We start from the raw sequence: 18189 nt of genomic DNA, 5'->3' as shown, positions 1-18189 counted from the left end.
CCTGCCTCACTGCTTTGTGCCTCAGCAAAAAAGTGATCTCTTATAAAATCACATTTTCGGAAGAGTACACGAGGCAATGCCAGTGGCTAGCTTTTTGGCATATCCAGTGAAATGTTAACTGTTGTGAAAAAGGAATACTATTTTATATTGCAAGATTAGAGACGAAACTTTCAAGTACTGTCCTCAGACATAGTTGTTTTTTTTTTTTTCCCTAATAGACTTGCTGGTACCTAATATTACTCCGGCAGGGAGAAAAAAAAGAAATTAACCAGTAGCTTCATGTAGTCTGCATTTCTGTGAACCGTCAGGCTATACTGATAAGTGTGTTTCTTTTCTTTTCTTGATTATTCAGGATATATGACTGGAACCCTGAACAACCAAATATATTCCAGGTAGAGCAGCTGGAACGTCTAAAGAAGGAATTACCAGAGTTGAAAAGCTGTGTGTGTCCCTCAGTTAGCCACTTTAAATCCATAGCTCTGTGTAAATGTCGTCATAGTCGCCGGGAAGCGAAAGGCGTAGATAACTTGAACAGCATTCACGTGCACAAAGACTGATGCGAGGCAGAAAGCTGTTTAGTATCTATTTAATGTTCGCCGTTGGAGCAGTGCTGTCTATGCCTTCGGGATGGTTTGTTTGTTTTTTAGTCCCCAACTAGCAATAACCACGTTCCTCCTTCCTGGCAGTGCTTGCTGAAAATTCAAATCCTGCTAAAATGTTCAGCCAGTTATAGTTATTGTTCCAGTTGACAGATACAGTTTTAACTTTTCCATAATCAAGTCTCAAATTTTAAAACAGTATTGGCACCAAGTGCTTTAAAAAAAATGTTATAAAGTAAGCAATCTGAGGCGCAAAGCCTCAAAAACTAAACTGTAAATACGAAATTGTAGAGAAGTTACAATGATCTAATATTGAAACTGCTGAAAAATTGTTATGGCTTTGATTTGCCTTCAATACTAACCTGACAACAGCAGATTAAGAGCGTGATTGTAATATACATGTAATTAGATCTGGCCTGGATAAACTGGTACCTCGTATGCATGCATTTGCACTGATGGATCCAACTGTACAAAGCTTTGTGCCATTTTATAAATATTTATATATATTTTTAAGTAAACTGCAATGCACATTAGTTCTTTTTTCCCCCCTGTGTTGGACATTTAGGCTGCTGCCCTTGTTTTCCGATTTGCCAATTGATTGAGTGGTACAGTGTCTGTTCATAGCGATGAAGAGTGAACCACAAGTACAGTTTTTTCACTAATCTCACACAGGCCGGCTAAACTTCAGAAACGTTGCTAATAACTTTTGACGCTAACAAAATTACAAAAACATCTTTGGTGGTTAAGAAGCTCTTTTGCACAGTAACCGTAACGGACAAAAGAGCTACCATGCACAAACTCTACAAAATGCATGCTTTAATTATTAAGCACGAAGTTGAGGTGTTTGCTGAGGTCCTTGCATCTCTACGGTGCTAGTTAAGTGTGAGGGTGCAGGGACTGACTAAACTACTGCATCTTCTCTGCCTAAAACCACAAGCCTGTTATTCACAAACATTCAGAAAAAGGTAATGCTACCTATGGTTGGACTTACTTAAATAATATGAGCCACTAGCTTTTGTATTTTGTAAAAGCTGATTTTCAGAGCGAGAATCACAAATGTACTGAGTTCAGATAACCGGTGTTTTGTTGGCTGATATCTATCCTCTGTAATTTATTACAAAGTCATAGTTTAGAGCTCTTAGTAGATACATACGCATGTCCTTTCTCCTCCTGAAGTTGCAGGTCACGCCAACACAACAGCTGTAACTTTCTACTGAAGTGTTAATGTATAATAAGAATGGAAAATATTTATTTTTTTCTCTTGTTGTAAATGGACAATGAAGACTATAGCGTATATTATATTCTTGATAGACAGTCATTGCTACGTAGAACTGATTGTGTAAAGACCATTGCAAAGACTTGCCCGGGCCCGCACCGCTGAGCAGTTGGAAACAAACAGCTTGTTTCAACTTGCCTTGCGCATTTTAGTATTTCAACTTGGTTTGTCCTGCACAAACAGCAGAGGAGTCGTTAGGTATCTGGAAGCTGTCTTTTATTTAAAAAAAAAAAAACAAACCATAAACATAAAATGAATTTAAAAACTAAGTTTGGAAGTACGTGAGTTGTGTTTCGGGGGTCTGGGCAGGGAGGGGGCACCGAACCCGATTCAAGAATGATCGATCGATCGCCTGTGGTCGTCGCCTGATCGGCAAGTCCGGGTTCCTCGCTTGTTGGATGTGAGTGATGGATATCGTTACTTTTTCCTCGTCGGTATGGCCCTGCGGGGCTGCCTTGAAGGGCCTTGGAGGGCTTTGCCAACTGATGTACAAACTCTGCCAGAGCTGTACGTGCCGGTGCGCGTTCCCAGAGGCGTTGGACGTGACATGGCTGTTGCGCGGAGGTGTTTTGAAAGCGGTGCTGTGTCTGACGCACCCTCTCAGACTAACCCCTTGTGATGCTCGAGGAAGGCTGAAGCCCCCTCAAAATTTTTTCTAACGGTGTGCTAGCTCTGAACGCAGCTGGGCTTTAAAACGCTCTTCCAAACTGCCGCGTCGCTGCTCGCAGCTGCCTTCCCACCGTGGCCACAGGCCGCGGTAGGTGCGCCACAGCTGGCGGGCAACGCCGCCGGCTCGGAGGGACGCACGGCAGGGTCGCGGCAGCACGACGTTACCTTCAGCTCGTGTTCTGCTGAAAACGGCCTTCTGGGACAGTCTTGTGAGAAACGCTAGAGCGAGGAGCAAGGCCAAGGCTATCCAGGTATTTAATCCGCTTAAAGGAAAGTCCTTTCCGTAGTTCAAAGTAGTTGCTGGAACGCAGCAGAAGGGCGAGGGCGTTATGCCGCTGGTCCCTTCATCCGATTTGAATGAGCAGTTTCCTCCAGGATTTTTTGACCGTGTCCCCCCCCCCCGTCCGAGGTAACCGTGGCTTGGGGTGTGGGAAGAGATTGTCCGTCAGGTAGCAGTAACTGACACTCAAAACGCACGTGAGCCTCCCGGCGGTCCTGGAAGCCGCAACAGCAACGGTAACCGTCTGCCTTTGCTCCCTTTCTCAAGGTCTGTCCTGGAGGGTCTAGGTGAGGAGAAGCGGCAAGCCGTAGCAGCGCATAGCTGTGTCTCTTGTGGCGGCCGCGCGGACAGCTCGCGGAAGCTCTGCCGGGCAAATAGCTGCTGCTTTCTGCTACCGGACCGGTAAGTGCTGCCACCCGGGGAGAGCAGAGAGCTGCAAGCCAGAGGAGGCTGGAGCAGCCGGGCGGCAGAGCGCGGGCGCGCGGGAGGCTCGCGCCGCTTCAGCCCGACTGTAGGTTGTGGCTGTAAGCCCCGTGCAAACACCTCAGCCCCTGCGATGTGCAAAAACGGCACCTGTGTTCAGGCACCCGAACGGCCGGGTGGGTGTCCGTCAGCAGCTAACAAGCTCCCTGCGGTGGTTCCTCGTCGTGCAGGGACAGCTGAGGCCTTTGCAGGAAACGCTGCAGCATCGGGGAGGTTTTTCCAGCGCTGCTGTGAAGCTGGCTGTGGGGCTGTGCTCTCACAGGGGCACACAGCTGCTCTGCGTTGGTAGCCGATTTGGGTGAAGGCTCCTCGGCAAAGCAGGTTTTGTGCTGGGATCTGTGCGTGGGCTGGCTGCCCCGGCTGCTGCTCCCTCCTGCACCGCAGCAAGTCACCGCGGTAAGAGCGCGCTGCCCCGCGAAAGGCAGCGGGCAGCTTTCTGCTTGGCTCGGGAAGGGAGTGCTTGGCGCCCCCGGAGACGTATGTTGCCTTTGAGCTTGTGACAGGCGCGAGCTGAAACCTTGGCCCTGAGCTTAATGCTCTGGCTCTGCTCCCCCGACCCTGGAAATAAGCGGAGGGGATCATAACTTGCCCAATGCAGCAGCGCAGTTGGGAGAACCAAGTTCCTGCGTGCGAGTGCTCGGGCAACGGGGTGCTTAAACCCCAGGTAACGTTCAGCCAGAGGCAGGCATGGGGGCGGGAGGGCGGCTGGCGTATTAAATACACAGCAGGCACAGCGAAGCAGCGCGGCCTCGGCCGAGAGGCCTGAACCCGTGCCCTCGCCGGGCGCTGCGGCAGCCGCAGGGCGGGTTTAGCCCCGGGAACGGCGTTTATACCTGCATCGCCGTGCGGGCAGCTAGCATCGACGCGGCTCTCGCGCTTCGTCTGTTGCTGCCGTGGGCTGGTGCTCGCCCAGCGCGTAGATCTCCTGCGCGGGCGCTTCCCTTGGCTGATTTTTTTTTGTGTTTTAAAATCACTGATTATCTCCCGACTGCCGCGGCTGTATCCCCGGGGCTGGCCGCGGGCACAGCCGCGGGTCCGCTTCGTGGTGCGTGCTCAGGCTCGAACAAACCGGCGAGGTCTCGTGCGGCCCCCGACTCGTTTTGCCCGGGGGTGAACGGGTGACGCGGGGTGCTTATTTTGGCCTAGGCGCAGTCGCTTCGCCCGACAGAAGCGAACTTCTCTGCTTGCTTGTCCGGCGTGCACCCGCTTGGCACCCGTGCGAGTCTGGGGCTTGGTTGGTGGTAGGTGACTCAACCTGGGAATAAACCTGTTCTCTGATGAAATATGAAGAAAATAACCTAAGACCAAAAAAATAGGGAGAAGTCACCTAGTCCAGCTCCCTGTGTTACATGACAACGCACAGCTCTGTCGAGCCTGCTGTAAACACGCTGCTTTGGGAGGCTGTAAGCCCTCCGCAGTAGATTTGGCTTGGTGCTGTTGGACAGGCTTCCCTGATTTATAACCCGAATCGCTGTCGCTGCCGCTCGGGCCCGTGAGTGCCGCCTTACTCGCTGGCCGTGGACAACATGCGGCTGCTGCCCTCCTCTCGGTGTGCGCCCTGGGCTGCTGCTGCCCCTCCGAGTCCTGTTCTTCAGCCTAAATACCCTGACGGAAAGGAAGGCTTGGGGACAGGGGCCACCGTGCTAACACGGGCCTGTCACCTTGGGCAGCTTTAGGCTAAGGGCTTCTAACAGCATGTGGATCGGCGGTTTGAAAAGGCTGTTTTGGCTGTAAGCGCCCCTATGGAGCTGCTGGGTCCGAGCTGCTGGCCGGCCCGGCGCTGCCCCGGCCGCGGGTGGACCTGGTGGCGGTGAAGCATCTGGCGCTAACTCACTCGGGGGACTCTGTATGTTTTCCTCCGAAACAACGGGGAGCCGGACTCGAGCTTCCCGTCCGCAAAAGGGAGAGCGCGGCAGTAATCGTGCCGCTCTTCGCCAGCCTCGTCCGGGTAAGTCGCGCGATTCTTCTGAGACGATGCTTTCTGACCGTGACCTTGGCCTCATTTCATCTGAGGATTTTAAGGACTGCTGAAATATACCGAGCAGTAATGCAATAATTCATTTGCTCGTTTCACTGAGGCACGGGTGTGGGGAAGGCGATGCCTGCGTGAGCGCTGCACCTGGCTAGAGGAGGGGCGCGCGGCCCCCGCAAGGCCTTAAGGAAGCGTCTACAGTTGTGCTTACATGAAAAATGGCTCTGCCAGCTGTAACGATAAGTTAGACTGCGTGCGTGTAAACAGCGCCAGAATGAAGGCCCGTGGCCGATAGACATCTATCTTTATTATTTCTTTTCTCCCTGAGGTTACGGTGACGGTCCCTCAGTGTGGCGTCTCCAGGCACGCCGACGAAGCGTTTGACGGGGAAGGAAAAGTGGAACGGCTCCGCTGCAGGAGGCGGCGATCTGCCCGTGGAGTATGCAAATACGTTTCTGACCAGGTATTTTTCAACCGCTTTCTTTGCTGTTCAAGGAGGCAGTCAGGTCCTATCGCCAATCCTGCCCTATGGGAAGGGGCAGTAAACTGATGGTGGCTCTAGGCGGGACAGCGAGCTGCCTGCTCACGTGGCCTCTCCGTTATCCTGAGGCTGGGATCGCTGTGCAGATGAACCGCTGGCAGCTGTGGGCCCGAGCGGGTCGTTTTACAGCACATCCCCTTTTTATGGCTGGTTTAATATATTTTTCCGCATGTTTTATTTCCCTTGCAGCACGCGCGGTGCCGTCAGCCAGACAGCCGGGACAGGCCCCCGGCAGCAACCCCACAGGCCCGGCAGCCTCGGCGCCAGGGCTGCCGTCGCAGCGAAGAGCTTTTCTGGCCCAGCCCGCGTCCTCAGCAGCTGCGGAGCCCGGTCCCCGGGGCGCTGGGGCGAGCACCGGCTGCCTCAGGCCCCGGGGGGCTTCAGGTCCCGAAGGGAGCAAAGCGTCCGCGGGTCAATGTCTGGGTTCACCCCCCTGGAAAGGGCTGTTCCAGCCTGAACAGCTGGACTGGGCAGGAGGCAAAGACCCAGGGGGAGCCCACCGCGTTTGCGGGGCGCAGCAGCGCAGCAAGGACGCGACCTTTCCAGCTCGGCCCCGGCAGCAGCTCCCGGTCCTCGGACCCGCGTCCCCCAGGACTGCACCTGGCTCGGCCCTGCTGGATACAGCCCCAACAGTAGCAGCCGGGTTCACTTTGGGGGAAAACAGGGTCTCTCTGCTCCGAGCCAGCGCTCCGCTCACCCCCCCGCACAGGGCACGAGGTGGGTGGGTTGAAGAGGAGGAGAAATCCCCTTGGGAGCAATGGGGCCGGTGCAGGGAGAGACTAAGTGAGGTGTGGGGGGGCAAAAAATCAGCGAGGCTTTTTTTGTGGAGGGGGGCGGGGGCTGAGCCCGAGCCCGGGAGAGGCTGAGGGAAGGGTGTTGGCCCCCCCTCCCCAGCCTACCCTGGGCCTGGTTCAAGCCTACGCCCCCTCCGCAACAGGGACTAAGTGAGCTGTGGGGGGGCAAAAAAGCCTCGCTGATTTTTTGTCCCCACACACCTCACTTAGTCTCTGCCAGCACTGACCCAATGCCTTTAAGAAAGAGGCCAAGCCCGGGGGGGGGGGGGGGGTGCAGTGAGATATTTGTATCCCTGGGGCTGCCAAGTCCCAAACCCTGGGATCAGGGGATGCCGGGGCAGGATTCGTCCCTGGAGATGGTCTCTGCAGCGACGGTGGCCTCCCCCCCCCGCCCAAGGGTGCGCAGATGGTGCCGGGCTCCAGTCGCAGGCAGGTCGCCCCGAGCAGGGGCTGCGGAGGGCGGGCGAGGAAGGGGCCTGCTGAGAGCGGCGCTGGGGCTAAATAAACAAACCCTGGATTGAACACAGCGAGTGTCGCGCTGCTGCTGCTGCTGGGGGGGGGGCTGCACCGCTCCAGTGTGTATTTATTTCCCAGAGCCAAAACCCCGCAGCGGGCTGCGCCCGTGCACGGTCCCACTGCGCTTGTCCCCGGCGCAGCAGCGCAGCCAGGTGGGACGCAGCTCCCAGAAGCGGAGCGAGCGCGGGCTGCGTCCTGCCGCGGCTCCTCCGCGAGGGGTGCGCCGAGGCGACCCGCAAGTCTGCTCCTCCTGGGGCTGGAAAGCGCCTTCAGCGCCTCTGGGCGGCGGCAGCCGGCGTCCCACGAGGCGGCTCCCGGCAGCGGGCAGGGAGGGCGCTGCCAGGGGCCAGGGACCCGCCACCAGGACCTGGCAGCACAGGGCGCGCAGCCCGGCAAAATCGCAAAATCAAGGCGCGCTCGCGCTTCTCACCAGCAGGGACAAAAGCCCCGCTTCCCCGAGCAGGGCCGGGGCTGCGCTGCAGGCGGCTTTGCAGCCCTCCGCGGCGAGCGGCCCCAGCTCCAGCCCCCCGGCCGGGCTGTGACAGCCCGGGCTCCCCAGCGGCGCTGCCGGCCCCGCGGCGCAGCCGGCCCGGGGCGAGCGGCTGGGAAAGCCGCTCTCGGCCACGCCGAGCCCCCGGCAGGGGCGTCCCGCCCAGCCGCGCTCCGGCACCGCGCACACGCGTCGACCGCGGCACCGGGGCCGTCCCGCTCCCACAGACCTGCTGATTGCCGCGGCTCCGGGTCCTCCCTGCTCACCCGCTGCGCCAGGCTCTGCTCCCCACCGAGGGGCGACAGCGGCGTCTCCATCCCGCTTCCCCGGCCGGCCCCAACGGCGCCACGGACACGATCCCGCTGCCTCCTCCTGCTGTCCCGGCGCATCCTCCGGGCGGGCTGGAGAGCGAGCCAGGAGACCCCACAGATGAGGGGGCTGGAGAGAGATCCTGGAGACCACTGCAGCACCGACACCAGGGCAGCGGGTGCTTTCCCCGCCGCCCCGGCGACAGAGCTCGCTGTGTCCCACACACGAGCCCCGGCCGGGCTGGAGGACGCCGCGCCGCCGCTGGCGGCTGAAGGGCAGCTCCCAGCTCCGGCCCTCAGAGAGCAGCAGAAAGGGCCAGCCGCAGGGGGAATCTGGGCTCCTTCCTCACCCCTTTCCCTGGCTTCCAGCGCTGGGGTCCGCAGCGCAAGCAGCGTCCAGCCGTCATCCAGCTCCCGCCGTCGCGGAGCGCCCCCCGGGCGGGCTGCGAGGGTCGCGGCAGGGCGGCCTGGAGCTGGGCAGAGGCCCGCGGGCGACCGCGGAGCCCACCCCTGCGTCACCGCGGCGACAACGAGCGTTACCCGCCGCCGCCCTGCCGGGCTGGCCGCGGCCGCGGCCCGGCGGGCACAGCGCCGCCCGCCCTCGCCCCCGGCCCCGGCCGCGCCCCCGGCCCCGCTCACCCGCAGCCGCCCGCCGCTCCCGCCCCGGCGCGCGCGCGGGAAACCGGCCCCGCCGCAGCCAATGGGGGCCGGGGGCGGAGCGGGAGCCGGCGTGACGCGCTCCCCGGGGGCGGAACGTCCTAACGCTGGCTACCGCCCCCCCCTCTCCCCCCATCGCGTGCGCCTGTCTGCGCGGTGCCGCCGGGGCCAACGCTCCGCCCCCCGGGGGCGCGTCACGCCGCCCGCGGCCCCCATTGGCTGGGCCGCGGGGCCGGTTTCCCGCGCCCGCGCGCGCCGCGGCAGCATGGCCGGCGAGCGGGCGGCGGGGCTGGTGCGGGAGCTGCACCGCGCCGCCGGCGGGCACCTGCCGCCCTTCCGGGTGAGCGGGGGGCCGCGGGGCGGGCCGGGATCCCGGGGGTCCCGAGGGCCCCGGGCTGACCGTGTCGGTGCCGCAGGCGGAGGGGCTGCGGCAGGCGCTGGAGGAGATGCGGGCGCTGTACGAGCGGAACCAGGCGGACGTGTGAGTGCCGGGCCGCGGGCCGTGCCCGCCGCCGGGCCGCGGCGAGCCCCGCACGCCCGGCGGCACCGGGAGCGGCGTCTGCCCCGCCGTAACGTGCCGCCTCCTTCTCCAGGTCCGAAGCGAAGTCGGGGCGGACGGACCTCATCTTCCTCATCCGGTTTCGCCACTGCTGCCTGCTCCGAAACCAGCGCTGCGTCGTGGCCTACCTGTGAGTGCGGCAGTGCCGGACCGGGCGCTCCGGCTCAGCCCCTCGGCAGAGAGCAGCTGTCGGGGGCATGGAGCATCCCTCTTTCCCCCCTGCTCTCTGAAAGCTTTTAATTAGCAAATAGATCCAAAACCACCGCCTTGAAAGGAAGGAGGGTGGAACGACCCCGGTTTTGCACTTTGCTTTGAGGAGTGATCCGAGTGTCTGCATTGCCCAGGTGTAGTGCCAGCGCTGGTCTCAGCAGAGAGACCTTGGAGCGAGGTCTCTCTCTCTCTCTCTCTCTCTCTCTCTCTCTCTGTCCCTTCTTTCTTCCCCCAGGTACGACCGGTTGCTGCGGATCCGCGCTCTCAGGTGGGAGTATGGCAGCGTCCTGCCAAACGCCATCCAGTTTCACATGTCAGCGGAGGAAGTGAGTCAGCCTTGTCCCCTTTTCCCTCCCTTCCACTTATTCCTCCCCAGAAACCATCAGGTTAGCCGAGTCAAAATAGGATAGACTTTTTTTTTCCACTCTAGATGCACGATGTTTTGTGTGCCTTTCTGCAAGTATCCGTTTGTTTCCTCATTGTCCTTCCAAGGATGCAATCCCAAACGGATGCTGAGTGCAGGCGCAGCTTGGCACCGTTCGGGATCAGAAGGTCGTCACCCGATCGCCCTCGCACCCGGCGCGGCAGGCTCTCCCTGTGCTCGTCTCAAACGCCATTTGTAAACTGAAGTACAGCGCTGCTGATCTTGTTTCCAGCACGTGTCCCAGTCTGATCCCCGGCTGCCCTGTGCCTGGGGCAGTTTATTCCCTTTAGAAGAGCTTGTGCGCTCCTTCGGCTGGCATGAGCACGCCTGGGAACAGTGGTCTGACAGCACAGATACACCAGAGCCGATTCATCATGGACCTCCTCCCTCAGCATTAGCTATGCGGGGGCATGGAGATGTCTCTCTCAGTAAAGGTTCTTCTTTAATCTTAAACTTGAGAGAATCACTTTTGTCCCAAGAGTGGCAAGGGCAGACCCCTGGGTCCTAGGCAGAATCCCTGCTGGTTAGTCCCAGTAGCGCAAATCCCTTTGGTCCTGCTAGTCTGGATTTTTGTAGCAGAATCTTGCATCTGTGGGTGATAACGCGGCAGTTTTGTTTTTAAAGGCTTAAAACCGCCTCTTGAAATAAAGCTCTGTTTGCTGTTAATGTCCACAGGTGGAGTGGTTCAACCGGTACAAAAAATCTCTGGCCACCTACATGAGGTCAGTAGGCGGAGAGGAGGGGCTGGACCTTACGCAGGACATAAAGCCTCCTAAAAGCCTGTACATCGAAGTAAGTGCAGGACTGGCGGCTTCTGTCTGCGTTGGGGGTGGCGGGAGGCACTTGACCGAGCCACTCTCCTTTAGAGATCTCGGCTTCCTCCCGAGCTGGGGAGTTCACTGAGCAAAGCCATTCGATAAACTCTGCCCGCCAGTGTTTTACTCTCTCTTCTTCTGAGAGCTCAAAGTATGTTGAAACATGGCATTTCCAACCTGCAGGGAACCGGTGTGTGTGTGTGTGGGGGGGGGGGGGGTCTGAATTACTGTGAAAACTTTATGCAGCATTTGTCTTGCAAAAACTGAATTTTGTCTCCCGAAAAACTCTTTGGATCAACTAGAAACCTCGTTCCCATCTTGAAGATTGTCAACTAGTTTCCTTTGTTGTTGTTTTAAATGGACTTTCATGGATGAGACTAAGCGTTGTTTTATACAATTGATGCAAGAGAGCACGAGCACCTGAACAACGGATTCGGAGGCAGGAGCTGCAGCGCTGTGTTCTGATGGTCTCTTAGGAAGAGACTTTCTAGGGGAACTAAACCTGCCCCTGAAGACGGTTTCACTGGCGTTCACAGCCTGGCATTTTCTGGCATGCGTGGGGGGGGCCTCTCCTGGCAGCGCTGCTCTTCCAGCAGCCTCCGTGGAGGGCCTGGGCTGCCCGCTGGCAGGCAGGTGCAGGAAGAGAAGGTCAGATAGAGGGAACAGGCCACGGGATCCATCTGGTTTTGCGTTTCAGGTGCCTGTCCCAGACGGAGGCTCTGCCAGGCGGGCAGGAACGGCCCCGTACTTACAGTTTGGGGGCGTGTGCGATACGTCGGCAGCGACGTGCTCCTCAGTCGGAGAGCTGCTGCTGCAGAGAGCTGCCCTTTGCCTTTGCAGGTGCGGTGCTTAAAAGACTACGGCGAATTTGAGATTGATGATGGCACCACCGTCCTGCTGAAGAAGAATAGCCAGGTACGAAAGACAACCGAGCGGGGTCCTAACCCCTTTCCTGCTCCTTCTCTTCCCCTGCGCTCCTGTGACGCTCCCCTGCTCATCCCAGCTTCGCAGCACGTTGCAGTTGCTGCACCCAGCGCCTCGCACGCGCTGCAAGCCGCCTGCGTGCCCCAGGACCGCTGTTTGACCTCGTACTGCTACACACGGCGGCGCAGCACAGAGCAGGCCGCCTGCAGCAACGCATCCAGGCGGCCTGGGTCTCAGGGAAAGTTTGTCTGTGTTCTTGTGCAGCATTTTTTACCCCGCTGGAAATGCGAGCAGTTAATCAGACAAGGAGTCCTGGAGCACGTCCTGTCGTAAGCGTTCAGGACCGGAGGGACAGCCCTTCCCTGGCGGCCTGTCCCCAGCAGGGAGCGGGCGCTGCAGGACTTCAGCCAGGTCAAGGCTCCGGCACAGAGCGCCCTGTAGCTCCTCTTAGTAGCCTCTGATACCTGACACGAAGATCACCTCAGAGCCTGTAAAGTATTTAAGCCACGCTGGCCAGCCCTTCGTGACCGAAGGGTACACGCAGCGAGCCTGGGGCTCCAGCCCGGGCGCGCGGTCTTATCCAGCCCCTGCAACTACAAATGGGTTTTGAGGGTTTTGTTTGAAGCAATGCTTTGTTCACGCTGTGCACGTGGCAATAAGAGACCAGCTGGGCTCTGGAAGCTGGGGGAACGCCACGGTTGTGAAATAAAGAACTGCGTCAGCCTTCAGTTTAAACCCCTGGTTAAGCGTCAGCGTCGTATCCGTTAAACGCTCTCTCCCTCCTGGCTCTCTGGCCCAGCTCGTCTTGACCCTGCAGGGTGATGCTCGAGCTTTGGCTCCCGTCTCAATGGAGACAGTCCCCCACGTGGCAGATAAGACTGCAAGAGCTTCTTCCTGGGGTTAGACGGGAAGCCTTGTCTCCCACCAGAGGCCTGTAAATGTGTTTTTTGAGCTGCCGAGTGAATGACCGCTGCAGCCTTGGGCGCAGGGGCCTGGTTGAGGTCTCTCCCAGCACGCTGGTGCTCGCTCTCTCTCTCTCCCCCCCCCCCCCTCTCTCTCTGGAGGGAGTCCCCTTACTCAAAGCACTGGTCTGGCAGGAGCCCTGTTCTGATGCTTCACCTCTAAGGGGCTATTTTGGGGGGGGGGGCAGATGGTTTTCAGGGCTACAGTTAGCACACAACCAGAGCAAGACTGACGAGCCCCTCTTCCTCTCTCATCTTCCTAGCAGAGCTGCCCACTTTAGAGCAGCCAAGCGGCTCAGAGGCAACATTCCCAAAAACATAAGCCCTAGGTCAGACGAGAGGTTTGTCTAGCCCACTGCCCTATCTCTGACAGCAGCCAAAAAGAAAACGTTTAGAGTACGGGAACAGGCCAAGTGCCCGTGGCATTTCCTTCCACGGCTTTCACCGCCTCAGCCAGGGAAGCTCCCTGAACCAGCCCTGGCTTGTGCTTTGCCACCTGCTGAGGTTTCCCCCGCCGTGCAATCGGTTCACACGCAAAGGAAGAGACGTCTCAGCCTTCAGAAAAAGCACTGCCAGGCCACGGAGGCCTCCTCAGTCATGGCCTCCAGCCCTCTCCTCGCACCGTCCTTGTCCTCTTCCCTGCGGGAAGGGACTGGAAAGCCTCCCTCCTCTGACACGCTGCGAAGAAAAGGCTGTGGCTGACTTTTAGCTCGCAGCTCTTTTAGCCCCTTTTGTTCCTGGAGCAGCAATAGCTTGAGCTATTTTTAAGCCTTCTTCCAGGTTTTGATTGTGTCCAGCCTCTGCTCTGCTACCCTGATCCAGCCAGGCTTGTCTGGCCTCTCCTATGGACTCCATAGCCCCCCCAAAATCCCAGGAGCCCTTTCACAGTTAGGGGCCGTGGCTGCCCCCGTGTAAACACTCTCCCGCTCTGCACAGAGCCAGGCGGAGACCCGACGACACCACCACATCCCCTACGCAGAGGGCAAGGCCCCCAGGCGGATCAGGAAAGCTGGTGTTTGTCAACGCGAATGCTTGGCTTCGCGGCCTTCAGACAACTTATTTTTGAGGGAGCAGCATTCGTGGCTGCTGCGTGAAGGCCAGCAGGGAACGCGAGACGCTGCAGGTCACTTACCACGTTTCCCAGCCTCCTCGGAGGAGGCGCAGTAAGGAGGGCTCGCCGGAGCGCGGTGCCGAGCAGGGAGAAACGGCCCTGCCTCGAGCCTTGGATGCTCGAACTGAAGGAGGGCTCGTCCCTCGGCTGCTCTGTCCTGCTCACCGCAGAGGCAACGATCCGGCAAGAGGTTGTTTTGGCTCCTAGGTTCAGGCTTTAGGAAGGCCGGGGTCTCCCAGAGCCCAAGAGGAGCTGCAGGGGAAAAAGAGCTCAGCCACAGCCATGGGAGAGTCCTGAGACACACAGCAGGCTTGAGCTGGCAAGGAGGTGCTGCTGGTACGGCAAACCTGTAAACGCTGCAACACAGCTTTCCTGCTTGGAATGACCTAGACGCAGGAACCCGCAGCCCCCCCCATCCTGCCTTTCCAGCTGTAGCAGGGGCACCCCAACAGCAACTCTCCGCAGAGAAACAGCATCCGTGCCACCGCCGAGCACACTGTCAGCGTGCAGGCACCTCCTGGCGGGAAGCAGGCGCCGAGGCAGACTGCCTCACAGCAAGCGCGTGCACTGCCACCAAAAAAAGGCACCAAAGCTGGTGCTTTCAGCAAGAAAAACGTGATTATCTACAGGCCCCATTTCCTTGAAGTACTAGGTCTGGTTTCTCCACTTTCTACCCAGGAAACCCCAGCAAGATTGGGGAGAAAAGGGCTGTTTTCTTAACCCCGTTTCCCCCCTCTTTCGCACCTGACAGATCCCTGCCGGGAGCAGGGGCAGAGCTGCCGCAGCGGGTGCCCAGTCACCCGCTCAGAGATGCTGGTGTGATTTCTCCGATGAGCTGCTTCAGGGCTGAGACCTGCTCCTCCAAGGACTGGTTCCTCTCCTCGGTGCACTTCTGCTTCAGCTCGGCCACCCGCAGCGCCTTTGCGAGCTCTCTGTTCCCCTCGTGCAGGTCCTCGATCAGCAATCTGCTCCTGGCGTTCCCGGAGAGCTGGGCCTACAGCAGGGACAGCAGGCTCAGGGTTCAGCATCCCTGAGAGCGGGTCCCAGCCGGGCACAGACACGCAGCGCCGACCCCTCTCTCACGCTCACCTCCACGTCCTTGAGCCGAGCCGCTTTCTCCACCAGCGCTGCTTCGGCGCTCCTCAGGTCACGCTCCAGCCCCTCTGCCCGCTCTGCTGCCGCTTGCAGCAGCTGCTCGTGTCCCTCCTGCAGCGGGCAACAAAGGCCAACACCGGGCAGTCCCAGCGCCTGCCCGGCCCCCGACTCCCCCGGACCATGCGTTTCCCAGGGCCCCGCTCACAGACCTTCACGCAGCCTGAAGGAGAGCGTGGGAGCATCGGCAGAAGTGGTGCAGGACGCAGCCAGCATCCTAGGGGCGGGTGCCTTCAGCAGCACACCCCCCACCCAGGTCAGCACCACCCTGCTTTAAGACAAAGCATAGCTTTTCCTGCAATGTTTTCTACGAGAACAAGCCTGGGATTGTTCCCTCTCACTACCTTGCAAAGAAAAACCCTGGAAGAGAGGTAGTTAGGTTTCCTTGGACGCAGTTTCTTGTCCTTAAGTTACAATATGCTCCACCTGCACCCAGGCTGCTTTGACTGAATCACAGCGGCCTGCAGGACAAACTCACAAAACCGCTGTGCTGGCTATGCCTCTGCACAGAAGGCCTAAGCTTTCCTCCTCTGGCCCAAGCCACTGCAGTGCAGGTCTCCCTGGGCTCCTCCTGCCCCCATGGGCAGGAGGTGTCCGGCCCTGGGGTAGGTGGGCTCCTGTTCGAGCGCAGGGCGATGACTGTGTTCACGAGGGCTGAAAATTGCAGGGGGACTTGGAAGAGCAAGTCCATTTGCCTTGCGGACTCCCGACGTGTAGCATCCTCCACCCAAACCTCCGGCGGCCTCGAGCAGAGCTACCTCCCGGGCTGGGGGCAGCGCTGCCTCCCCGGACCCCTCGTCTGAGCTCCCCACAGCCCCCTGCCTACCTGGGTCCTGGCCAGCTGCCTGCCTGCCTGCTCAGCCTGGCGGCGGAGGTTTTCCTGGAGCCACTGAGCCTTGCGCTGTTCCTCTCTCAAGCTGGTTTGCAGCTGCTCGTACTGGCTCTTTGGCACCATGTCGTGCATCTGGGCCTTCGCCTGCTGCAGCTGCAGCACATGCTGAGTCTGGGCCAGGCTCAGGCTTGCTTTGGCTTCTAAGAGCTGCAACAGAGAAAAGCCAGCGCCTGGTTTCAGGAACAGGACAGGCCCAGGGGGTGCTGCACAGTGCAGGGGGCTAGGCAGCACCCTCAGCCCCGCCAGCTTTCCCATCAGCACGGCCACATCAGCGCAGCAGGACTGCGGGAGCGGTGCTCGCCAGGCAGCCTGCAAAGCTGGCGACGGAGAGCGCTCCACGCTGGAGAAACGGGCCTGTGGTTCAGAGAAGCTCCCCTGGCTGAGTGCAGGAGCAGTGGGGAGCAGGCTCTGCTGAAGGGATCCTCCGAGGGGGAAGCCCAGCACGACGGATGGCAGTCTGGCGGGAGGCAGAGGGGGTGCTCCTCGCCTGGGTTTGCTCTCAGACACATCCCAGGCGAGCCAGGGTTCAATCCCTGCTTGCACTACCTGTCCTCTGCTTCCTGCCATCAGCGACGGGCAAACCTGCTACTGGGAGACGGGTCTGGACCAGCTTTCCCTTAGGGCTACCTCGGGGGCCAAACCATACTGGAAAGCTGGCCCAGAGCCTGTCTCCAGGGTGGAAGGCAGGAGAGGAATACTAGGAGAGTAAAATAAATCTCGCTCCAGGAGAGGGAGATTTATTGCGCTGCCTTTCCCCTACCCCAGTGGTCTCTGTTCCCTTGCTCTCATCACCCGATTTCCCCCTCCTCGGACACGGCCCGCCTGGGCCATGCTGTCCGTGCCCAGCTCAGTGCAGCTCTGGCCCAGCCCCTACCTGGTCCTGCCGCTCCTCCAGCTCCTCTCTCAGCCGGGCCGTGGCGAACCGCAACGCCTGGCACTCCTGTGTGAGCTGCCTCAGCGCGGCCTCCATCTCCTCCACCCGCCCGGCCTGCATGGCACAGGGACAGAGGGGACACCGCAAGGGTGGCCGTGAGCAAGAACCTGTCCCCACAGGGCCTCCGTCCCTGCAGTCTCACCCCCAAGTTTCACCTGGGCTGGCTTTGGACACATCCAAGCGCGAAGGTGAGTCCCTCTGACCCGCAAAGAGGAAGACGAGAGTCTTTTCAGCCTTGGAAAGGCATCTAACGCAGCCCTGAGGGGCAACGCCGACATCACAGGGACCGCTCTCAGCAGCCTGCAACCCCACAACCCACCGAAGGCCGCCCGGGGCACCCACCTTCTCCTGGAAGGCCCTGAGCTGCTGCCGGAGCAGCTCCATCTCCATCCGACACGCTGCCTGCTGCTGGAAGTGCTCCTGCTCCACCCTCGCGGCCGTCTCCACTCGTAGCCTCTGGCTCGGCCGCTGGACGGGGTCATGGCCAGTGCTGTGGCCGGCTTCGTGGTCACAAAGCTCATGGCTTGGCTGACACATCTTGGAGTTCAGATGGGAGATCTCCCCCTTGCTCTTCTCGCTCTGGCAAAGCGTGAGGACAAAAACTCAACCTGCACATGAAGGTTTGGGCTGGGAAGGGGGCAATGGAGACTTAACCCGTCCCGTGCTGTCCCTGCTGGATCCCCACCCAGGATCATCCCTGTTGCTGCAGGGCCTTGCTTTCACCTAGGACAAGTGCCCCAGCAGCCTGCATCAATACCGAAAGGCACCATTCCTTGGACACTGTTCCCATGACACCGTTCCCAGCAGTAACACTAGGTAACATGCAGTTGCTGACCCATGCTGTGATGTAACCACAGCACAGGTCGCGTGTCGGCAGAAAACCCTGCATCTAACGCCAGGGTGGCAGCACGTGCCACGTCCCATTCCTTTTCCTGTTACTCTCCCAAGAAAACAGACCAGAGACACAGATCTCCTCCAAAGGAGGAAAAGCATCCAGCGCGCAACAGCCTGGCCTAAGTTTTAAGGAGGATGAACTTCAGCGAGGGTCTCAGGCAAAGGCCCTCCCCATTGCAGCTGGCAGCTCTGAAGGGCACAAAAGATCTGCCCAAAACCTAGTTTGTGGTCACCACTCAGGAGGAATCCCAGGAACGGGGTGAGGACTTGACAGCCTGCACCCCTTGCCCACGTTGTGCACAAGGGATCCTGGCCGGCCCTCGGGCGCACAGGTGTCTAAGTGCTCGTGAGCACATGGGCATGAGAGCGGGAGTGAGCAAAATCTCTGAGAGAATGAGTGCAAGTGGGTAAAAATCAAAATCCTTAGAGATTTTGTCACAGGCATTACCTTCCCCTTCTCTAAAATTCTACACTGGCTTTTGTAAAACAATTTTTCCCCACCTGACAAGCTGTAAAACAAAGTTGGTTCTTCAAAGCAACACTGGGTTTGGATGTTTGAAGCAAACATTCCCTTTTTCCTCTGCAAGCACACACAGTTTTTGTCCTGCTCAACCCTTCAGCCAAGTGCCTGCCAGTTAGCACTGATGGCTTCTTACCGACTCAATTAACTCTTCTGTTTCAGACAGATGCTGCACCTTCTCTCTGCGCATCTCACTCCTGTGCTTCC

General features: G+C 59.0%; 3 protein-coding genes across 13 annotated transcripts in view; 2 read left to right on the top strand and 1 right to left on the bottom strand.

Annotated features, from left to right (window-relative positions):
• Positions 1-6608, top strand: part of GPCPD1 (glycerophosphocholine phosphodiesterase 1) — a 54690-nt gene extending 48082 nt beyond the window's left edge. For 4 of the 5 annotated variants that reach the window (XM_068940555.1, XM_068940553.1, XM_068940556.1 and 1 more), the window contains exon 20: positions 353-2144. In XM_068940555.1, coding sequence (XP_068796656.1) covers positions 353-557 — 205 coding nt within the window. In that variant the 3' untranslated portion in view covers positions 558-2144. Of the gene's footprint in view, positions 1-352; positions 2145-5607 lie in introns of those variants that run through there. The other variant, XM_068940558.1, reaches the window with a different exon arrangement.
• Positions 2075-18189, bottom strand: part of LOC104151832 (ninein-like protein) — a 31304-nt gene continuing 15189 nt past the window's right edge. For 3 of the 6 annotated variants that reach the window (XM_068940546.1, XM_068940551.1, XM_068940552.1), the window contains 9 exons: positions 18119-18188; positions 16911-17147; positions 16509-16622; positions 15569-15781; positions 14680-14796; positions 14335-14584; positions 13612-13842; positions 7850-8021; positions 2075-7497 (listed from right to left, as the gene is read on the bottom strand). In XM_068940546.1, the coding sequence (XP_068796647.1) occupies positions 14387-14584; positions 14680-14796; positions 15569-15781; positions 16509-16622; positions 16911-17147; positions 18119-18188 (949 nt within the window). In that variant the 3' untranslated portion in view covers positions 2075-7497; positions 7850-8021; positions 13612-13842; positions 14335-14386. The other 3 variants (XM_068940550.1, XM_068940549.1, XM_068940548.1) reach the window with 3 other exon arrangements.
• On the top strand, positions 8799-12257 carry GINS1 (GINS complex subunit 1). 2 transcript variants are annotated; one of them, XM_068940590.1, is made up of 7 exons: positions 8799-8925; positions 9002-9066; positions 9179-9274; positions 9590-9680; positions 10454-10570; positions 11434-11508; positions 11782-12257. In XM_068940590.1, exons 1-7 carry the CDS (start codon positions 8851-8853, stop codon positions 11848-11850), a joined length of 588 nt encoding a protein of 195 aa, XP_068796691.1. In that variant the 5' UTR covers positions 8799-8850; the 3' UTR covers positions 11851-12257. The 2 variants fall into 2 exon arrangements, with proteins under 2 accessions (XP_068796691.1, XP_068796692.1); XM_068940591.1 differs by lacking the exons at positions 10454-10570; positions 11434-11508; positions 11782-12257 and adding an exon at positions 9785-10191 and having other exon boundaries at positions 8820-8925.

Source organism: Struthio camelus, chromosome 3, assembly GCF_040807025.1.
Source record: "Struthio camelus isolate bStrCam1 chromosome 3, bStrCam1.hap1, whole genome shotgun sequence".
NCBI classification, from domain to species: domain Eukaryota; kingdom Metazoa; phylum Chordata; class Aves; order Struthioniformes; family Struthionidae; genus Struthio; species Struthio camelus.
The sequence above is the reverse complement of the archived record's forward strand: the minus strand, read 5'-3'. Positions and strand labels throughout refer to the sequence as shown.

Coding starts and splice junctions, on each gene's coding strand:
- GINS1 (XM_068940590.1), top strand. CDS start 8,851: ATGGCCGGCGAGCGGGCGGCGGGGCTGGTGCGGGAGCTGCACCGCGCC. Junction 9,067..9,178: donor GAGCGGAACCAGGCGGACGT/GTGAGTGCCGGG, acceptor CTCCTTCTCCAG/GTCCGAAGCGAAGTCGGGGC. Junction 9,681..10,453: donor TTCACATGTCAGCGGAGGAA/GTGAGTCAGCCT, acceptor TAATGTCCACAG/GTGGAGTGGTTCAACCGGTA.